General features: G+C 41.0%; 1 protein-coding gene across 1 annotated transcript in view; it reads right to left on the bottom strand.

The window, feature by feature from the left end:
- Nucleotides 1-15,142, bottom strand: part of brinp2 (bone morphogenetic protein/retinoic acid inducible neural-specific 2) — a 293,456-nt gene that overhangs the window by 44,100 nt on the left and 234,214 nt on the right. Inside the window, exon 6 of the mRNA XM_057857700.1 lies at nt 3,162-3,398. Coding sequence (XP_057713683.1) covers nt 3,162-3,398 — 237 coding nt within the window. The remainder of the gene's footprint in view (nt 1-3,161; nt 3,399-15,142) is intronic.

Here is a 15,142-nt window from a genome sequence, read left to right on the forward strand (position 1 = left end):
GAATTGTATCCCCCTGAATCGTATTTAAATCGAATCGTGGGGTGCCTAAGATGGCACACCCCTAATATATATTGTAGCTATAGACCCTACCCACGTGACGTCACAACTCCGCCCTCCTGACTGGTGCCGCCCAATTGTCCGTCAACACATCGTGTTTACCTGTTACGGCTACGTACATTCCTCCTATTTACGGCGTGTTTTTCTGCTCGTTAACATTAATAATCAAAATGGTGAAGGCGTGTGTGGCGGTCGGTTGCAATACCAGAGAAGATAGACGGAGAGACTTGAAGTTCTACCGGATTCCGAGAGACCCGGAGAGGAGAGAGCGAGATGGGCTGCTGCAATTCGACGAGAAAACTGGGCTCCAAACGATTAACACAGATTATGTAGTAGTCATTTTATATCTGGTAAGATGCATTTAATATATATTTAGAGGGTTTTGGGCTGACAACCACAATTAAGATCATTGCTAGGCTAATCGCCGACAACATACACGTATGTATGTAGTGAGAGTGCTATCGCTAAACCATATAAACATTAAAAGCCCTAGCTCCATTGACAAATGACATGAAATACATTAGACTTGACAGTGGATGTTAGCAAGAACAAAAGATTTTGAATTGAACATTTCGTAACTCACCTTTCCAAGCACAAGATAGATTCCTGCCGAATTTTCGTGGACGAGGACCTGTTTCACCCAACCAGCAACGAAGTATTTATAAGCCTCCAAACTCTTAAAGTTTTTCAAACTTTCGTGAGAATAGGCTGAATTTGTGTGGACAAGATAGTTGTAAATATCAAGGTAGCTAGCAGATGTCAGGCAAATACGGCGAAGACAGCGGGACGAAAAACATCGATTTAGGCATCAAATATGGATCTGGCGAATGGATAAACTGAAGCTTTTCCAAATAACGCCTTTTATGCAACGCATCCAGTGAGTTTACGGCATCCGAAAGCACCGGGTCTTCCATGAAATGCATTATAAATTGCTCGATCAATTGAGACCATTGATAATACAGACACAAAATGACGGACAAGGGGGCGGAACAATACAGCGCTCACGTGATTTTGTGACGTCGGTGGGTAGGGTCTACATTGCTAATTTTCCAACTCTGTGAGGCTGTGAATGTGAAAAGCCATACTTGCAATCGAATGAAAAAGTCAAGGGGGCAGGCAGAAGATAAGAAAGACTGAGCCCGTGTATATGGGAGAGAGCAAAAGCTACGTTTCCTATTATTTCACTGAGGTTACGGCAGACGTTGACCCATCCAATATGCATCTAAGGGAGTTTTGATCACCCACCTCCTTGTCACCCTTTTAACTTCAGACACTACAACACAGAAGACATGGTTGTCACAGTGGCTGTCACAGCATTCAATTCAACCCGCAGTTCTGCTTACAGTTCTCTGAAAATTATTCCTTGCTATGATAAGAAGTAAAATAAAAAGCAATTACATCTTATCAAACAACTCGACTCCAATAACAGTTTGGTTTAGTGGAATAGAATTTGTTCATGTTATGCTAGAAAACGAAAATATCTATGTTACCTATCAGGTAATCATGGGTTTTTGCCAACTATTTAATGGGGGTGAGGCATCAAATGTTGCATTTAAATAAAAAAATAATGAGAAGAGCTTTGCAACTCCCCTGTACACGGCGCAAATATTCCTAAACTTGACATAATTTAAAGACATCTACAGTATATGACATTTTTTACTCCACATACTGTATACAGTAGTTTTACAAAGTGGTGACAACAAATGTCATCTTTTGTACTGCAAAAATCATGTTGACCAGATTGGCCCGAAATTCATCCAGTATCAAGATATTGCTAATGCTTTTAAGAAAATATTTTTTGAGTTTTCGTCAGAGGGCGTGGTTGTAGCAGCCAGATTTATGATGATAAAAATAAAAGTTTAAAATTGTTGCTAATCGCTGTTGCCATGGCGAAAAGCACAGTTTTTGAGCGTCTAAACATGTTTGAAACCCATTAAACTTTGTGCACGCATAATGGCTGGAAATAAATTCAGTATTGTAGCAGTGTACGGTTGACCCTCGCTATTCGCGGGGGAATGGCTCAAGGCCATATTTTGATTAACTCCTATTTGATCTGACCGACCTGAAACTTTGAATATTCCACCTAAAATGTTGAAGATAAAACATTCTCAAAGTCCTAAAATTTCATCAATTGCCTTTGCTTTAGGCCTACCGTATTTTTTGGACTATAAGTCACAGTTTTTTTCATAGTTTGGCTGGGGGTGCGACTTATGTGTGAAATTATGAACACATTACTATATCATTTCACATGTTATTTTGGTGTTTTGGCGTGACACTGATGGTTTGGTAAACTTTTTAGCTTGTTCTTTATGCTATAGTTATCTGAATAACTCTACCGGCCACGTTCGCATTTCGTTGTTCATGCATCATGTAACATTATCATACTGTACACTTATTCAGCATGTTGTTCTCTATTGTATTTCTATTTTAAATTGCCTTTCAAGATGACATATCTGTTCTATGTGTGGAATTTTATCAAGTAAATTTCCCCCAAAAATGCAACTTATACTCCAGTGCAACTTATACATGTTTTTTTCCTTTTCGTTGGGCATTTTATGGCTGGTGCGACTTATACTCAGGTGCGACTTATATTCCGAAAAATACGGTGTATGCAAAAGTGAGTCACAGCTGTCATTATTTTTGGAAGCGATTCAAGTTCAGACACATAACACAATGTCAAACAAGCCTTAGCTTATCCATGATCCTCAACGTTCCAGCTGACTCTTTAGCGCTGCCCACAGCTCGAGTTATTCTTATTGTTATTAAGATTATTATGAGCTGCTTTGATCAAACAAATGATCATTGCCTGCTGACTGACTAAAACTAAGCACTAGCTAAGGAAATTCAAGTAGAGGTTTTACAGCTGAATAAGCCAATGTTTTGTAATAATATATGTGGAAAGAAGGTTACAGATCTGATAAAAACATGATGATAAAACAGCTGCTGTCTGATTCAGTCTGTTTTGTCCAAAATTCATAATGGCTTGTATTAGTACTAGCATGGTGAGAGAAGTCCAGGAAACCAACTACATTATATTGTATATTTAATTCTGAAACATTCTGCAATAGGAGCAGTTATATCATGACAATGTCTGACGCTCATACCTGATTCAATGAAATCTTGGTTGAAACTACTCCAGGCCTCTTTGCTTTTTTCCAGATTCTCTTCCATAACCTTGATATCGGCAAAGGGACAGTTGCACTCTGGGAAGCGAGGAGAACATCGGCACCAGCAGTCATTGTTGCGGCAGAGCAACTCGCCCTCTGAGTTACATGCCACATAGCTGAGGGCTGCCGCCACAAAGCGCCCGCGTAGAAACTCTGGCAGTACATCTTGCAGGCCTAAATGAATAATAACATGAAATGGTTTATTGCAAGGTATTTCTACATGGGCAAAATGTAAATTGGATTATACAGTCATCAATATGAGGTGTATGAGAAAGCATCTTTGCGATACAGCTCTTGGATTGGATCTTATTACAGTACAATGTCAATTACAGATTAAAGAATTAACTGTTTACTAATAAACTGTGTTTCAATTTCAGACCATCAAAATTATATATTACATTTTATTGTTTGATTATTGTTCAGGGGTTCAGATAGGAGTAGCTTTCTATAGGCTTCCCCTTGTTGGCGAGCAACCAAAGTGAATAGCAAACCAATGGAGAAAGATCTGAATAGTGTCAAGGCAGCCCAGATTATTGCTATATTGATTCACTTACAAAGGGTATAATGGCAGAAGTGTGGGTGTATCTTGATTATTACACTGAATGGCTGCAGCTGAATCATGTATTCAATATAATGACCCTGTGAATGCTCCGATAACTGAAAAAAATTGTACAAGAGAGTCAATTCGAAAGAAATTGACGCTATCAAATGTTGCAGGATACATAAGAGGAGGGTGGGGGGCTACTGACGACTGCCCGTGCCCAAAATGACATGCGAAGTTTGGTGAGGGCATTTTTTTTTACTGTTTAAGAAGAGCAGCGCTCCAAAATAGTGTGGGAACGTTATCAGGAGAGAGTTATTTGAGACGGCGTATCTTCGGAGTGGCTAAAAGTGCACGTGACACGAAAAAGCATGTTTATTTCATAATACACTCGGTATTTTATGCTCCTGAATGATATGGACCGCTTGGATGTGTATGGAAGCGATCACTATATTTATTTAGTTTTTTTAATCCCGCGCCATGAAAATGAGTGACTTCCGGCTTCGGTCTTGCATTGAGGAGGAGGGCGTTGTGACGTGTACGGGAGAAGGACTCCTCTTCACTATACAGCCTACAGTTGTGTATGAGAACTAAGTATTCAGCTGAAAAATCTTGCTTTATGAGGGAGAGGCGTGTGCGCCTTTTTGGAGTTTCAAAAGGTTCCCATTCACCGTGGATATTGGCCAAGCCCTACTACTGTGGGATAATTGGACTTACGAGGAAGTGAGTAAACATCTTGTTTTGTATTATGTCAAATATTAATACCGCGATTACAAAGTAAACACTACAAACTTTCTTTAAATAAAGGACTACTTACGTTTGATCATTGATAGGCATGTAAAAAGCTCTCCTCGTGCACATTAGCTGCACGTTAGCTACACAACAGCTGCAGCCGCCCTCCTCCGGGGAACGAACCGTAAATTGCTCTCCGCCGGGTGGTTTGCCGATCCGCAAAGACAATCGACAACCCAGTCGTCATGTCAAATAATCCGGGCTAGATATGTGTAATTTTCCGCTTCAAAGACTTTGAAACATCACTCAGTTCGGGTTAGCATGTCGGCTAGCTGTCACGCCTCTTGGTTTGTTTACATTCTCCGAAGCCGGGGAAGGGAAATGACATATGTCAGATTTAGGTGTCATGAAATATCGTTCGGGAGGTGCGACAGTAAAGGTGAAGTCGACAGTTTTGACCATTATGGAGTAATTTTGCCATGTCGTCCTGAATAAGTGCATTTTTATTATTTCATATTCCATTTAGCACAAGACTGTTATTTGTCACGACCATGCCATTTATTTAGCAATTGGGTAAAATACTTGGATAAAAAGAATATCCTGTAAAAATATTGAAAAGACAGAAACAATGACATTTTGCAGCTCTCTTCGTCACGTTTTCCTCGTTGTGAATAGTTCCCCCTCGACGGGCTGACTGGTCCGTCTCAAGCCATTTATTCAGCTATTGGGGAAAATACTTGGATAAAAGAATATCCTGTAAAAATATTGTAGTAGAGAGACTGAAACAATGACATTTTGCGGCTCTCTTCGTCGCGTTTTCCTCGTTCTGAATAATTCCCCCTCAATGGGTTGAATAGTATAACCGCTGAGCCCAGTAGTGTTGTATCGGTCGTGAACGATTCGTTCTTTTTGAACGAATTGTTTGGGTGAACGAGACCGAACTAATCATCTTCTGCACTGATTCGTTCTATGAAGTTGGGGCTTGCCTTGTTATCTGCGTGGGAGGGCGTTGAGCAAGCGGCAGCGTCTACTGACATAGCACACGACCAATCAGACGCCAGCTTCATCGCGGGCAGGGGAGGGAGCGGAAACAGAATCAGGGCGTCTGTCACTCACTTCCACGTGTGGCCAATAAGCAGCCAGCGTGCAGGCAGGGGGCAAGACTGAGTTATGTCACTTCCCGTTCACTGACTCTCCGTCCTACCGAGAATGCTTAGATGATTCGTTCTGCTAGATGGCTACGCTAATTTATAGTGCGCCTACACCGGCAGTCACGCAGCAGCGCTGCGGCAGTGAACGAGCTAAGGACTGAAAGGAAAGGGCTTTATCAAATATTCTTTCATGTTGAGCCTATCATATGCTACTCAAATGCACAAAAATCACCACATAAACACAGTGAGCAAAGTTTACTGTGCTTTTATCAACAGACTCGAGACTACATATGACGACATTGTATCCACTTTACAGTACGTTAAAACTTTCGCCAATAGCAAAAAGGCGATAAGGCTGAGCTATGGATACGTCGCGGGGGCGGGCGAGAAAGCTGTCAAGAGACTAGCTGGACTTCATGGCAGCGAAATTTATCTAATCTGTGCCCATGGAAAATGATTATTTAGTATGATCACCATAATACTGATTTGCTATGAAACGGTAGTTTCATGCCATATTTTTCCGAGTTTTTTTTTTTTCTCCGTGTCACAGTTTGTCGGGTTGGGGCGCAAATTAATTAACGTTGAGTCCATCAGTCCATCCTGTGCGACTAAAGCGTCCAAAAATTAAACGCGGGGACATAGGATGTATATATACATGTATGTCTCCATTTTCTTAACATACCAATGAGAGTGGAATGGTTACACTGTAAAGAGCAAACGATTCTCTTTTCGTCAGCATTTGGCGATCTGTGATCGGGAGGGGATGACTGCGTGGAGTTGATGGGATTATTTATATATTAATACCAGTGCAAAAATGACATTTCAACACGATTTTTAGGTAATATTTTTTCGAGTGTTGTTTTATTTATTTATTTTTGTGTCAGAGAAGCCAAATAATAATAATAATAATACATTTTATTTAGAACGCTGATTTAATATTTATTCATATACATAATAAATTGATTATTTATTAATATTTTTTATATTTTCTTATTTGTGTGCAATAAATCTCACTCAACCGGAAAAAATAGCCGAAGACAGTTTATTTAAATTCCACATTTATTTGTTCTTCAGCCGAAATGATTTGGTGGTATATCAAATGGCTTTCACGAGCAGCCAGCTCACGTAAACACGCATTTAAACTACGAATACGGAAGGGAGCGTACACGTAATTTAGCGTGATTGAAAAAGTTTGTGCTTAAAAAAAGGGGAAATGTTTAACCGTTTCCTATATCAAAGTGAAGCAAGCACAAGCCATGGCTATGATCCCATAGAAATATGATAGACGCGGAAATTCTCATTGCTGCAGCGGCTGGGCTGCAGAGACGAGGCAGTGAAAAAAATAGAAAGAAAAACACAGTCTGTCACTCACTTCTGAATCTACGAAGAGAGCGGCCAATGAAAAGCCTGTGTACTGTGCAAGAGGGGGAGGGACCAAGCTGTCCTGTTCAGTTATATATGCTAAGCGGTCTTTTGGTGATTCGTTTGGCAACGTCACTTCCCGTTCACTGACCGAACGATTCATTTGGGCGGTTGTGGGTGGGGGGGATGAGGAGGGCGAACGATTCGTTGAACGATTTGTTTGAACGAATCTTTTTACTGAACGAACCGGAATTGATTCGTTTCCTCAGGTGAATGACTTTTCCCGTCACTAGAGCCCAGTCTCCCGCTGACGTCATCCACCTGTTGGGGACGTTCGAGCCCTATAACGGTAGGCGTGGCTAACCGGCAGATTAAAAGACTAATTTCTCGTCATCTGCGCTTGTTGTATATAGTCGAATCGTCTCAAAATATGATTCTAATTCACATAATAATGATATTTAAGACTTTTTTTCTCCTGTCGTATGCTCTTTAAGGGAGCTTTGCCAAACTTGCATCGACTTTGAGGAGATTCTCAGCGAGGCACCCTCCGGAGCGTCCTTGCTCGCCGCCTAAAGCTCAGCGAACAAGGTGTGGTCCTCACTTTCGCCGTAAGAGTACCATTGAAGTGTCCTTCAGGTCAGACGTTGCGCTCAATGTCATCCGGACGCCTTTCGGAACTCAATGGTGTCCAAGTCGGATGTTTTTGGGTGAAATTTTTTTTCGGGACTTCCACCCCCCTCAGCCCAGCTCGCGTATTTGCCTAGAGCGCACAATAGTTGACTCGGGCTCGGGGCGTCACCCGCTCTCATTTCCGGTTCTCATGTGTCCGAAGAAGGCGCGCCGCTTTCGGCTCGGCCTCACTCAGGCAGGCTCGCCCGCTGTGATGCCTGCACAAACTTTTTTTTTTTTTTAATATTAAATGAACTTTGCTGCTCCGTGCGCCGCTGTAATGTGCTCCGACCACGGCCGCGAGCCCAGCCCGGCGGCGCGATCTCTGGCGAACACCCAGGTTTCTTGAGTGGTCCCGATGTGCTTAATGTGAAGTGCATGCCTCCATCCGAGCAGAGCAGTGGACGACCACCGGCCCGAATCCGCCATGGCGGTTTAGGCTGTCTTCGGAAGGCAGTGGCAGCGGGCCGACCCGGCTTTTGGGCACTCTCGTCTGTCCGTCAAGGTCACCGCCGGCCCGAAGCAAGACAGTTTGCTGTGGTCTCTGTTCAAATGGCTGTTGTGCAAGCATTGCAATCAAATTGTTCCACTCTGGAGCCCACAATCTTTGCTCTGTGGTTTCACCCTCACTGTATAAAAGTGAGGCAAATCCGCAACACAATCGTTGTTGATTGCTATTGCAGCGTCTCTCTGAAAACAGACCCTAAGTCAGGAGTCAAGCTGCCATCTATGTTTCTTGAGGTGCAGGCTTGATTAAAAGAAGCATTTTCCCTACTCCAGTTTTCATAAATGTGTTAACAGAATGCAAATGCAAATTCGACCTGTCATACCTGTCATACCTGCACAGTTGAATTACTCAGATCAAAAGCCACTGCCTGATCCCAAAATGTATCATTGTCTGTTGGAAGCCAAAATAGAGGCTTTCAGATGTGTTTCTCATGATGTATCCAATGTTCCGATATGTCTGTTTCCATGTCTGGTAATCATCTATTTGTTTTGTCAACAGGCAATCCTGCAGTGCCTTGCAATGAATATGGATGTCTATTCTTTGGAACTTGCTCGTTCAATGGTTTGGAATAGAGATGTAATTAGTGACTTTTTTTCCCCTTGTTCTATGTCTTGGCAGGTGCACTACAGTGTGAGTGTGTAGTCACACAAATCAGTGTACATGTGTGTTTGCAAATCTGGCAGAGTTACATCAGTGTCTTGCTGTGTGTTCTCTGTTTGCTGCTTTGATTCTAGCTTTCCAGACTTCTATTGGACTAAGCAGTTAACTCCTCTGTTATGCTGAGAGATGCCAAATAACTGCTTTCAACCCTGCAAACACCTGCATAACAAGTATGATTTTGCCTGCAAATAAAAAAATATGAAATTAGGAATTAAGTGAGTCCTTATGTTACGACATTTTCCGTTCCTATGCTGGCGACGTAAAACAAATTTTCGGATTTCACTGTTAAAGTCGAAATTTATGTTAAAATACTTTGTATAAAATAAGTAAAATACATTAATAAATAATAAACTTACATAACAAAAACTTAATATGGTGTAGGGCTGCCTTTTGGGGCAATTACAGCCTCAATTATTCCCTGAGGTATTGATTCATAAAACTTCTGAGTTGTTTCCAAAAGAATTTTAAATCATTATTCAGTTAGAATATCCTAAAACTTTTAGAGATGATGACGGTGGAAATTGACGTCTTAATTGAATCCCTAAAACAACAATAAATGCTCAAAAATGTTGAGGCCTGGGGATTGTGCCTGCCATACGAGATGTTCAACGTCATTAGAATGTTCTTCATGCCATTCTTTAACTATTATGTTCAAATGCCAAAATCTTAGGCGTTTCCATTATTTTTCAAACCCCTGTAGACAGTGGGGCAAATAAGTATTTAGTCAACCACTGATCGTGCAGGTTCTCCCACTTGAAAATATTAGAGAGGCCTGGAATTGTCAACATGGGTAAACCTCAACCATGAGAGAAAGTATGTGGAAAAAAAAACAGAAAATCACGTTGTTTGATTTTTAAAGAATTTATTTGCAAATCATGGTGGAAAATAAGTATTTGGTCAATACGAAAAGTTAATCTCAATACTTTGTTATGTACCCTTTGTTGGCAATAACGGAGGCCAAACGTTTTCTGTAACTCTTCACAAGATTTTCGTACTATTGCTGGTATTTTGGCCCATTCCTCCATGCAGATTTCCTCTTGAGCAGTGATGTTTTGGGGCTGTCGTTGGGCAACACGGACTTTCAACTCCCTCCACAGATTTTCTATGGGGTTGAGATCTGGAGACTGGCTAGGCCACTCCAGCACCTTTAAATGCTTCTTACGAAGCCACTCCTTTGTTGCCATGGCTGTGTGTTTGGGATCATTGTCATGCTGAAAGACCCAGCCACGTCTCATCTTCAAGGCCCTTGCTGATGGAAGGAGATTTTCACTCAGAATCTATCGATACATGGCCCCATTCATTCTTTCCTTTACACAGATCAGTCGTCCTGGTCTCTTTGCAGAAAACCAGCCCCAAAACATGATGTTTCCACCCCCATGCTTTACAGTGGGTATGGTGTTCTTCGGATGCAATTCAGTATTCTTTCTCCTCCAAACACGAGAACCTGTGTTTCTACCAAAAAGTTCTATTTTGGTTTCATCTGACCATAACACATTCTCCCAGTCCTCTTCTGGGTCATCCAAATGCTCTCTAGCGAACCGCAGACGGGCCTGGACATGTACTGGCTTCAGCAGGGGGACACGTCTGGCAGTGCAGGATTTGAGTCCCTGGCGGCGCATTGTGTTACTGATAGTAGCCTTTGTTACTGTGGTCCCAGCTCTCTGTAGGTCATTCACTAGGTCGCCCCGTGTGGTTCTGTGATTTTTGCTCACCGTTCTTGTTATCATTTTGACGCCACGGGGTGAGATCTTGCATGGAGCCCCAGATCGAGGGAGATTATCAGTGGTCTTGCATGTCTTCCATTTTCTAATAATTGCTCCCACAGTTGATTTCTTTACACCAAGCGTTTTCCCTATTGCAGATTCAGTCTTCCCAGCCTGGTGCAGGTCTACAATTTTGTCTCTGGTGTCCTTCGACAGCCCTTTGGTCTTGGCCATAGTGGAGTTTGGACTGAGGTTGTCGACAGGTGTCTTTTATATCGATAATGAGTTAAAACAGCTGCCACTAATACAGGTGACGAGTGGAGCCTCGTTAGACCTCGTTAGAAGAAGTTAGACCTCTTTGACAGCCAGAAATCTTGCTTGTTTGTAGGTCACCAAATACTTATTTTCCTCTCCAATTTGGAAATAAATTCTTTGAAAATCTAACAATGTGATTTTCTGTTTTGTGTTTATCCACATTCTGACTCTCATGGTTGAGGTTTACCCATGTTGACAATTACAGGCCTCTCTAATCTTTTCAAGTAGGAGAACTTGCACAATTGGTGGTTGACTAAATACTTATTTGCCCCACAGTATATGGATTTTTTTCTTAGTTTTTGAATTTGAGCTGTATCATATCGACTTGACAAATGATTACATATGGCTATATAAACATTATGTGGCATTTGTACATCAATAATATTACCTGTGTGTTAGTATATGCTGCCCCTATAAGAATAAACTAACTCTAAATTGCTATTTGAAACTTAAGACGGATGTCCGTCTACCTCTCAAGGGCTTATGTAAGGGATGTCTGCACCCGATGGATAAAGGCCTTTTTTTCATCCACTGAAAGAATGAGTGGACACATACTCTGGTATAGACTTTCTATGGTGGATAAACCCTTGTTTTTTTCTACGCAACACATTCACACAAAAGCTGCATTTTGAATGAGGCAGCAGTCAAATCAGCCAGCTGTAGTAAGAACAATTCCCTTGCATTCTACTTGTGGCTGTAACAACATCTGCTCTGAATCATCTGGGCACTGGTCTGCTAAAGTCTCTAGATTTTTAAGGTACCATTTTTTGTATTTTATGATTAAAATTTTATCACTGTACAGTTTCATTCCTGGTTATAATGTAATATTACATACCCTCTTTTCTGTATTACTATCATTGGGATTCATTGGTGCTCTCAAGGTGTTGGGAGGATATTAATAACATCCCGGTTCATGCTGTTACTTACCAATTCAATTGCAATGTTGTGTCAATGCATTGCAGAATGTGAAAGAGAGACCGTTACAAAGGCTGCATTCAGGTTGACTTGATGCTCACATAGGCAGCTCATAAGAAATTGAGGTCGAATTACTTTCAAGTAACTTAACTCATTTGCTCGCAAAATGTTTCAGTGTCCCAAAGACGTATTTATACGTCTTTTACTTTTTTTTCTTTTTCAAAAGAGAAATCTCTGGGTTCTGATTCAACTTAGCTCCAAAGCACAAAGCTGAAAATCCGTTTTAAAGCAATAAAAATGGCCACTGGAGGGCAGTAGCGCATTTGGTAATACCCGATTCAACGGCATTGAACAGAGAAGCGGCACGGCTGGGGCGCCGGCGGAAGACAACCGAATGGATGCCAGGCGGCGGACGAACGAGCAGAACAACCGGGAGGACACCCGGGATGCCAGGCGCTGGACGACCGAGCAGAACGACCGGGACCACTAGTGCAGCGGACGATGGCTTTGAGTCCGTGCTGCTCGCGAGCAAAGCCCGCAGAGACTCAAAAAAATTCATTTTATGAGACAGGCGGCGATGAGGGAAAAGTTTAACCTGCTGTCGTGGCCAGAGCAGCATCATCTTTCAGTTAGTTATGTGTAAATAAAGTGTTACTTTGCTATCAAAAGCTCTATTTGTCTTGTTGTTTATCTTATTTTGTAAAAGGAAAACATTATTCAGATGTTTGGGATGTAACTAAAGCAAAGAATAGCTGTGTTAAAGTCAAAGTTATGTTTGAAATGTATGATTTTAAAAAAAAGGTCAATTTCTCTGTTTTTTCATCAGAAATTGGAAAATTGCTAAAACTAAGCTATTTTCTAATGCTGATTTCTAAAGAATGGAAAAAGATATGAACTAACTTTATTTCTGCTGAGAGAAGAGAGTCTAATCTTTCTTTTGGTGGGTTCCATGTTTATATAGCGATAGAACAGAATTTTTTATGGGCCTTGCAAAATCAGTCAAAATCCAGTAAAACGACCGGGAGCGAAGGGCCCTGCTCCGGTGAAAATGGCTGGGAGTGAATTAGTTAATAATAGTCTGTTTGGGAAATGAAACTAAATAAATAAAGTTTGTTTTCTTTGTTTCAATCCACTGTATAAATGATTAAAATTTAAAATATGTTTGTTTGCATGCTCGGGTTGGGGGTTCCGGTGCCGGGATTGGCGATGCGGCGGCGTAGGGTTGGTCGCCAACGGGCTTTCACTCATAAGAGATTCACACGATTACTGGGTTCTAGATCACAGAACTGATTTGTGTACACTCTACCCCTTTCAATCACTTAGTTTATAGTCTTATAGACACCCCCACCCCCATTCTCCTCTTTCACTGGCCAATAGGCCCCCACATGGTGTAAACCGGAAATACATCTCGCTGACGATAGCACCAGCATATTAGTAACTAGTTTAGATGTTCAATGTATTTCTTGTTGTTGTTTGTGTATGTGTTTCTTTTCTTTCTTCTCTTGTATTTCTTTTCTTCTGTCCCCCCATAATCCCTTCCTGTTCGCTGCTTTGTCATAATAAAAAGGTATTTTGAATGATCACAATGGGAGTATGTCAGACTCTCAATGTGAAACATTAAAACTGTTCAGAATCCGGGCACTTAGACTTCCATTCTCTGTGTCAAACAGCTGAACAGGACAGGTTTAAAAAAATAAATAAATAAATAAATAAATAAATAAAATATGTTTGTTTGGTCATTTTTTTCAAACTTTTACAAGGACAGACAACACCTTAATCATGTGCATTCAAGAGTAAAGAAACGTGTTTAAGTGAAAAGACCGAATATGTAATCGTGGAGAAAAATGCAAATAATAGCCAATATTTCCCAGAAGTAGGCAACATAGCCGTTGTCAGGCATTCTTAAATGATAGTACCTTAGCCAATTAAGATTCCAATAGCCAATCTCAGATTGTCCCGCCTATCCGTCACAAATTGGCACATTGGTGAAACAAGCTTTACTGGACCCAGTAAGGGAAGTGGGATTCGTCTAAGTCTCAGATGACGAAAGGAGAAAGTCAGGAAGGAATTGAACAAGTACAGAATCTAAGTTGCGTACCTATTATCTTAGCTACTTTTTACCTGTTTCAAGTAGTGCTTTGCGATATGAAAAAAGAAATCTATCACAACTAAGCACTCATCCACCGTGCCGCCTATTTTCATGTTATTATTACTATTATCATCATTACTTGAAGTAGGCAGTTTTATTTCTATAGCACAATTAATTCACAAGGTAACTTAGGCTCGGTTCATACTGCTGGTCTTAATGCACAAATCCGATTATTTTGTGTTTTTCCGACTCGAGTGAGGAATTAACTTGACGGCTCGCATAAAAGTGGACCATTACAAATCCGATCTAGGTCACTTTCGTATGTAGTTAAAATCCGATCCGGGCCACAATTTTCCAGAATGTGGCTGCGGTCTGAACTGTCAAGTCTCCTAAATGGAAATTCATGCAGCAAATACGTACGTCAGCAAAGAGTGAGAGAGGCAGGGAGCTACGGAAGCGATGGACCTAGCTTGAACTCTGTTCTTAGCCCATTTCAACCCACCGGTCACATTTGTGTAGGACAAGAATGGTTTGATTTACAGGGCTCTAAAAATTTTCTTGAGTAATCTTTCAAAATATTTTCAGTATTTATTGTAAGAATACATTGTTTGGATGAAATGTATACATTTACACGTGTTTGGTATAAATTATCACATGACCAAAACTGTTTACTTCCTGGTTGCACCTTAAGATAGCTTCCTCAACTCCTTCCAAAAAAAGGTCAGTTAAGTATGTTCAAATTAACATAAAGCAAATATTTTTTTGTACACATGATCTTTAGGTTGTATAGTAATAATATACAGTATGCATTTGCAATTACTCAAATATGTTTGATATCCTTGCAGCATGAGCAAACATTTACATGGTCACAATAGTGACCTATGGGATAGCGTATTGTAGCTAGGTGTACACATAGGTCTATACATACAAATTGCTCGCTATGTCCAAGTGTGATCTTTTTTCTCGCTTTTAGATTCACTTTGAGTGAAGTGCTTGATATTTTGGGGGTCGGTGATGGTCCAGACAAGGCATGCAACATTGCAGTCATCCTTCAAAGTCAAAAAGATTCCATTTTCAGTGATTGTGATAGTGATGGATCCGATATGGACTATGAGGGGGAGACGGGCCATTTGCCAGCACGGATATTGAATGCATATGCAGAACTTGTCGGCAGAGATGATGACAGCGACAATATTGATTACAACCTCCACCTCCCACAAACTATTACCTTACCACCTTTTGATCAAGAAGAATGTATGGCCTCTACAAGTAA

Source organism: Corythoichthys intestinalis, chromosome 14, assembly GCF_030265065.1.
Source record: "Corythoichthys intestinalis isolate RoL2023-P3 chromosome 14, ASM3026506v1, whole genome shotgun sequence".
Lineage (NCBI taxonomy): Eukaryota > Metazoa > Chordata > Actinopteri > Syngnathiformes > Syngnathidae > Corythoichthys > Corythoichthys intestinalis.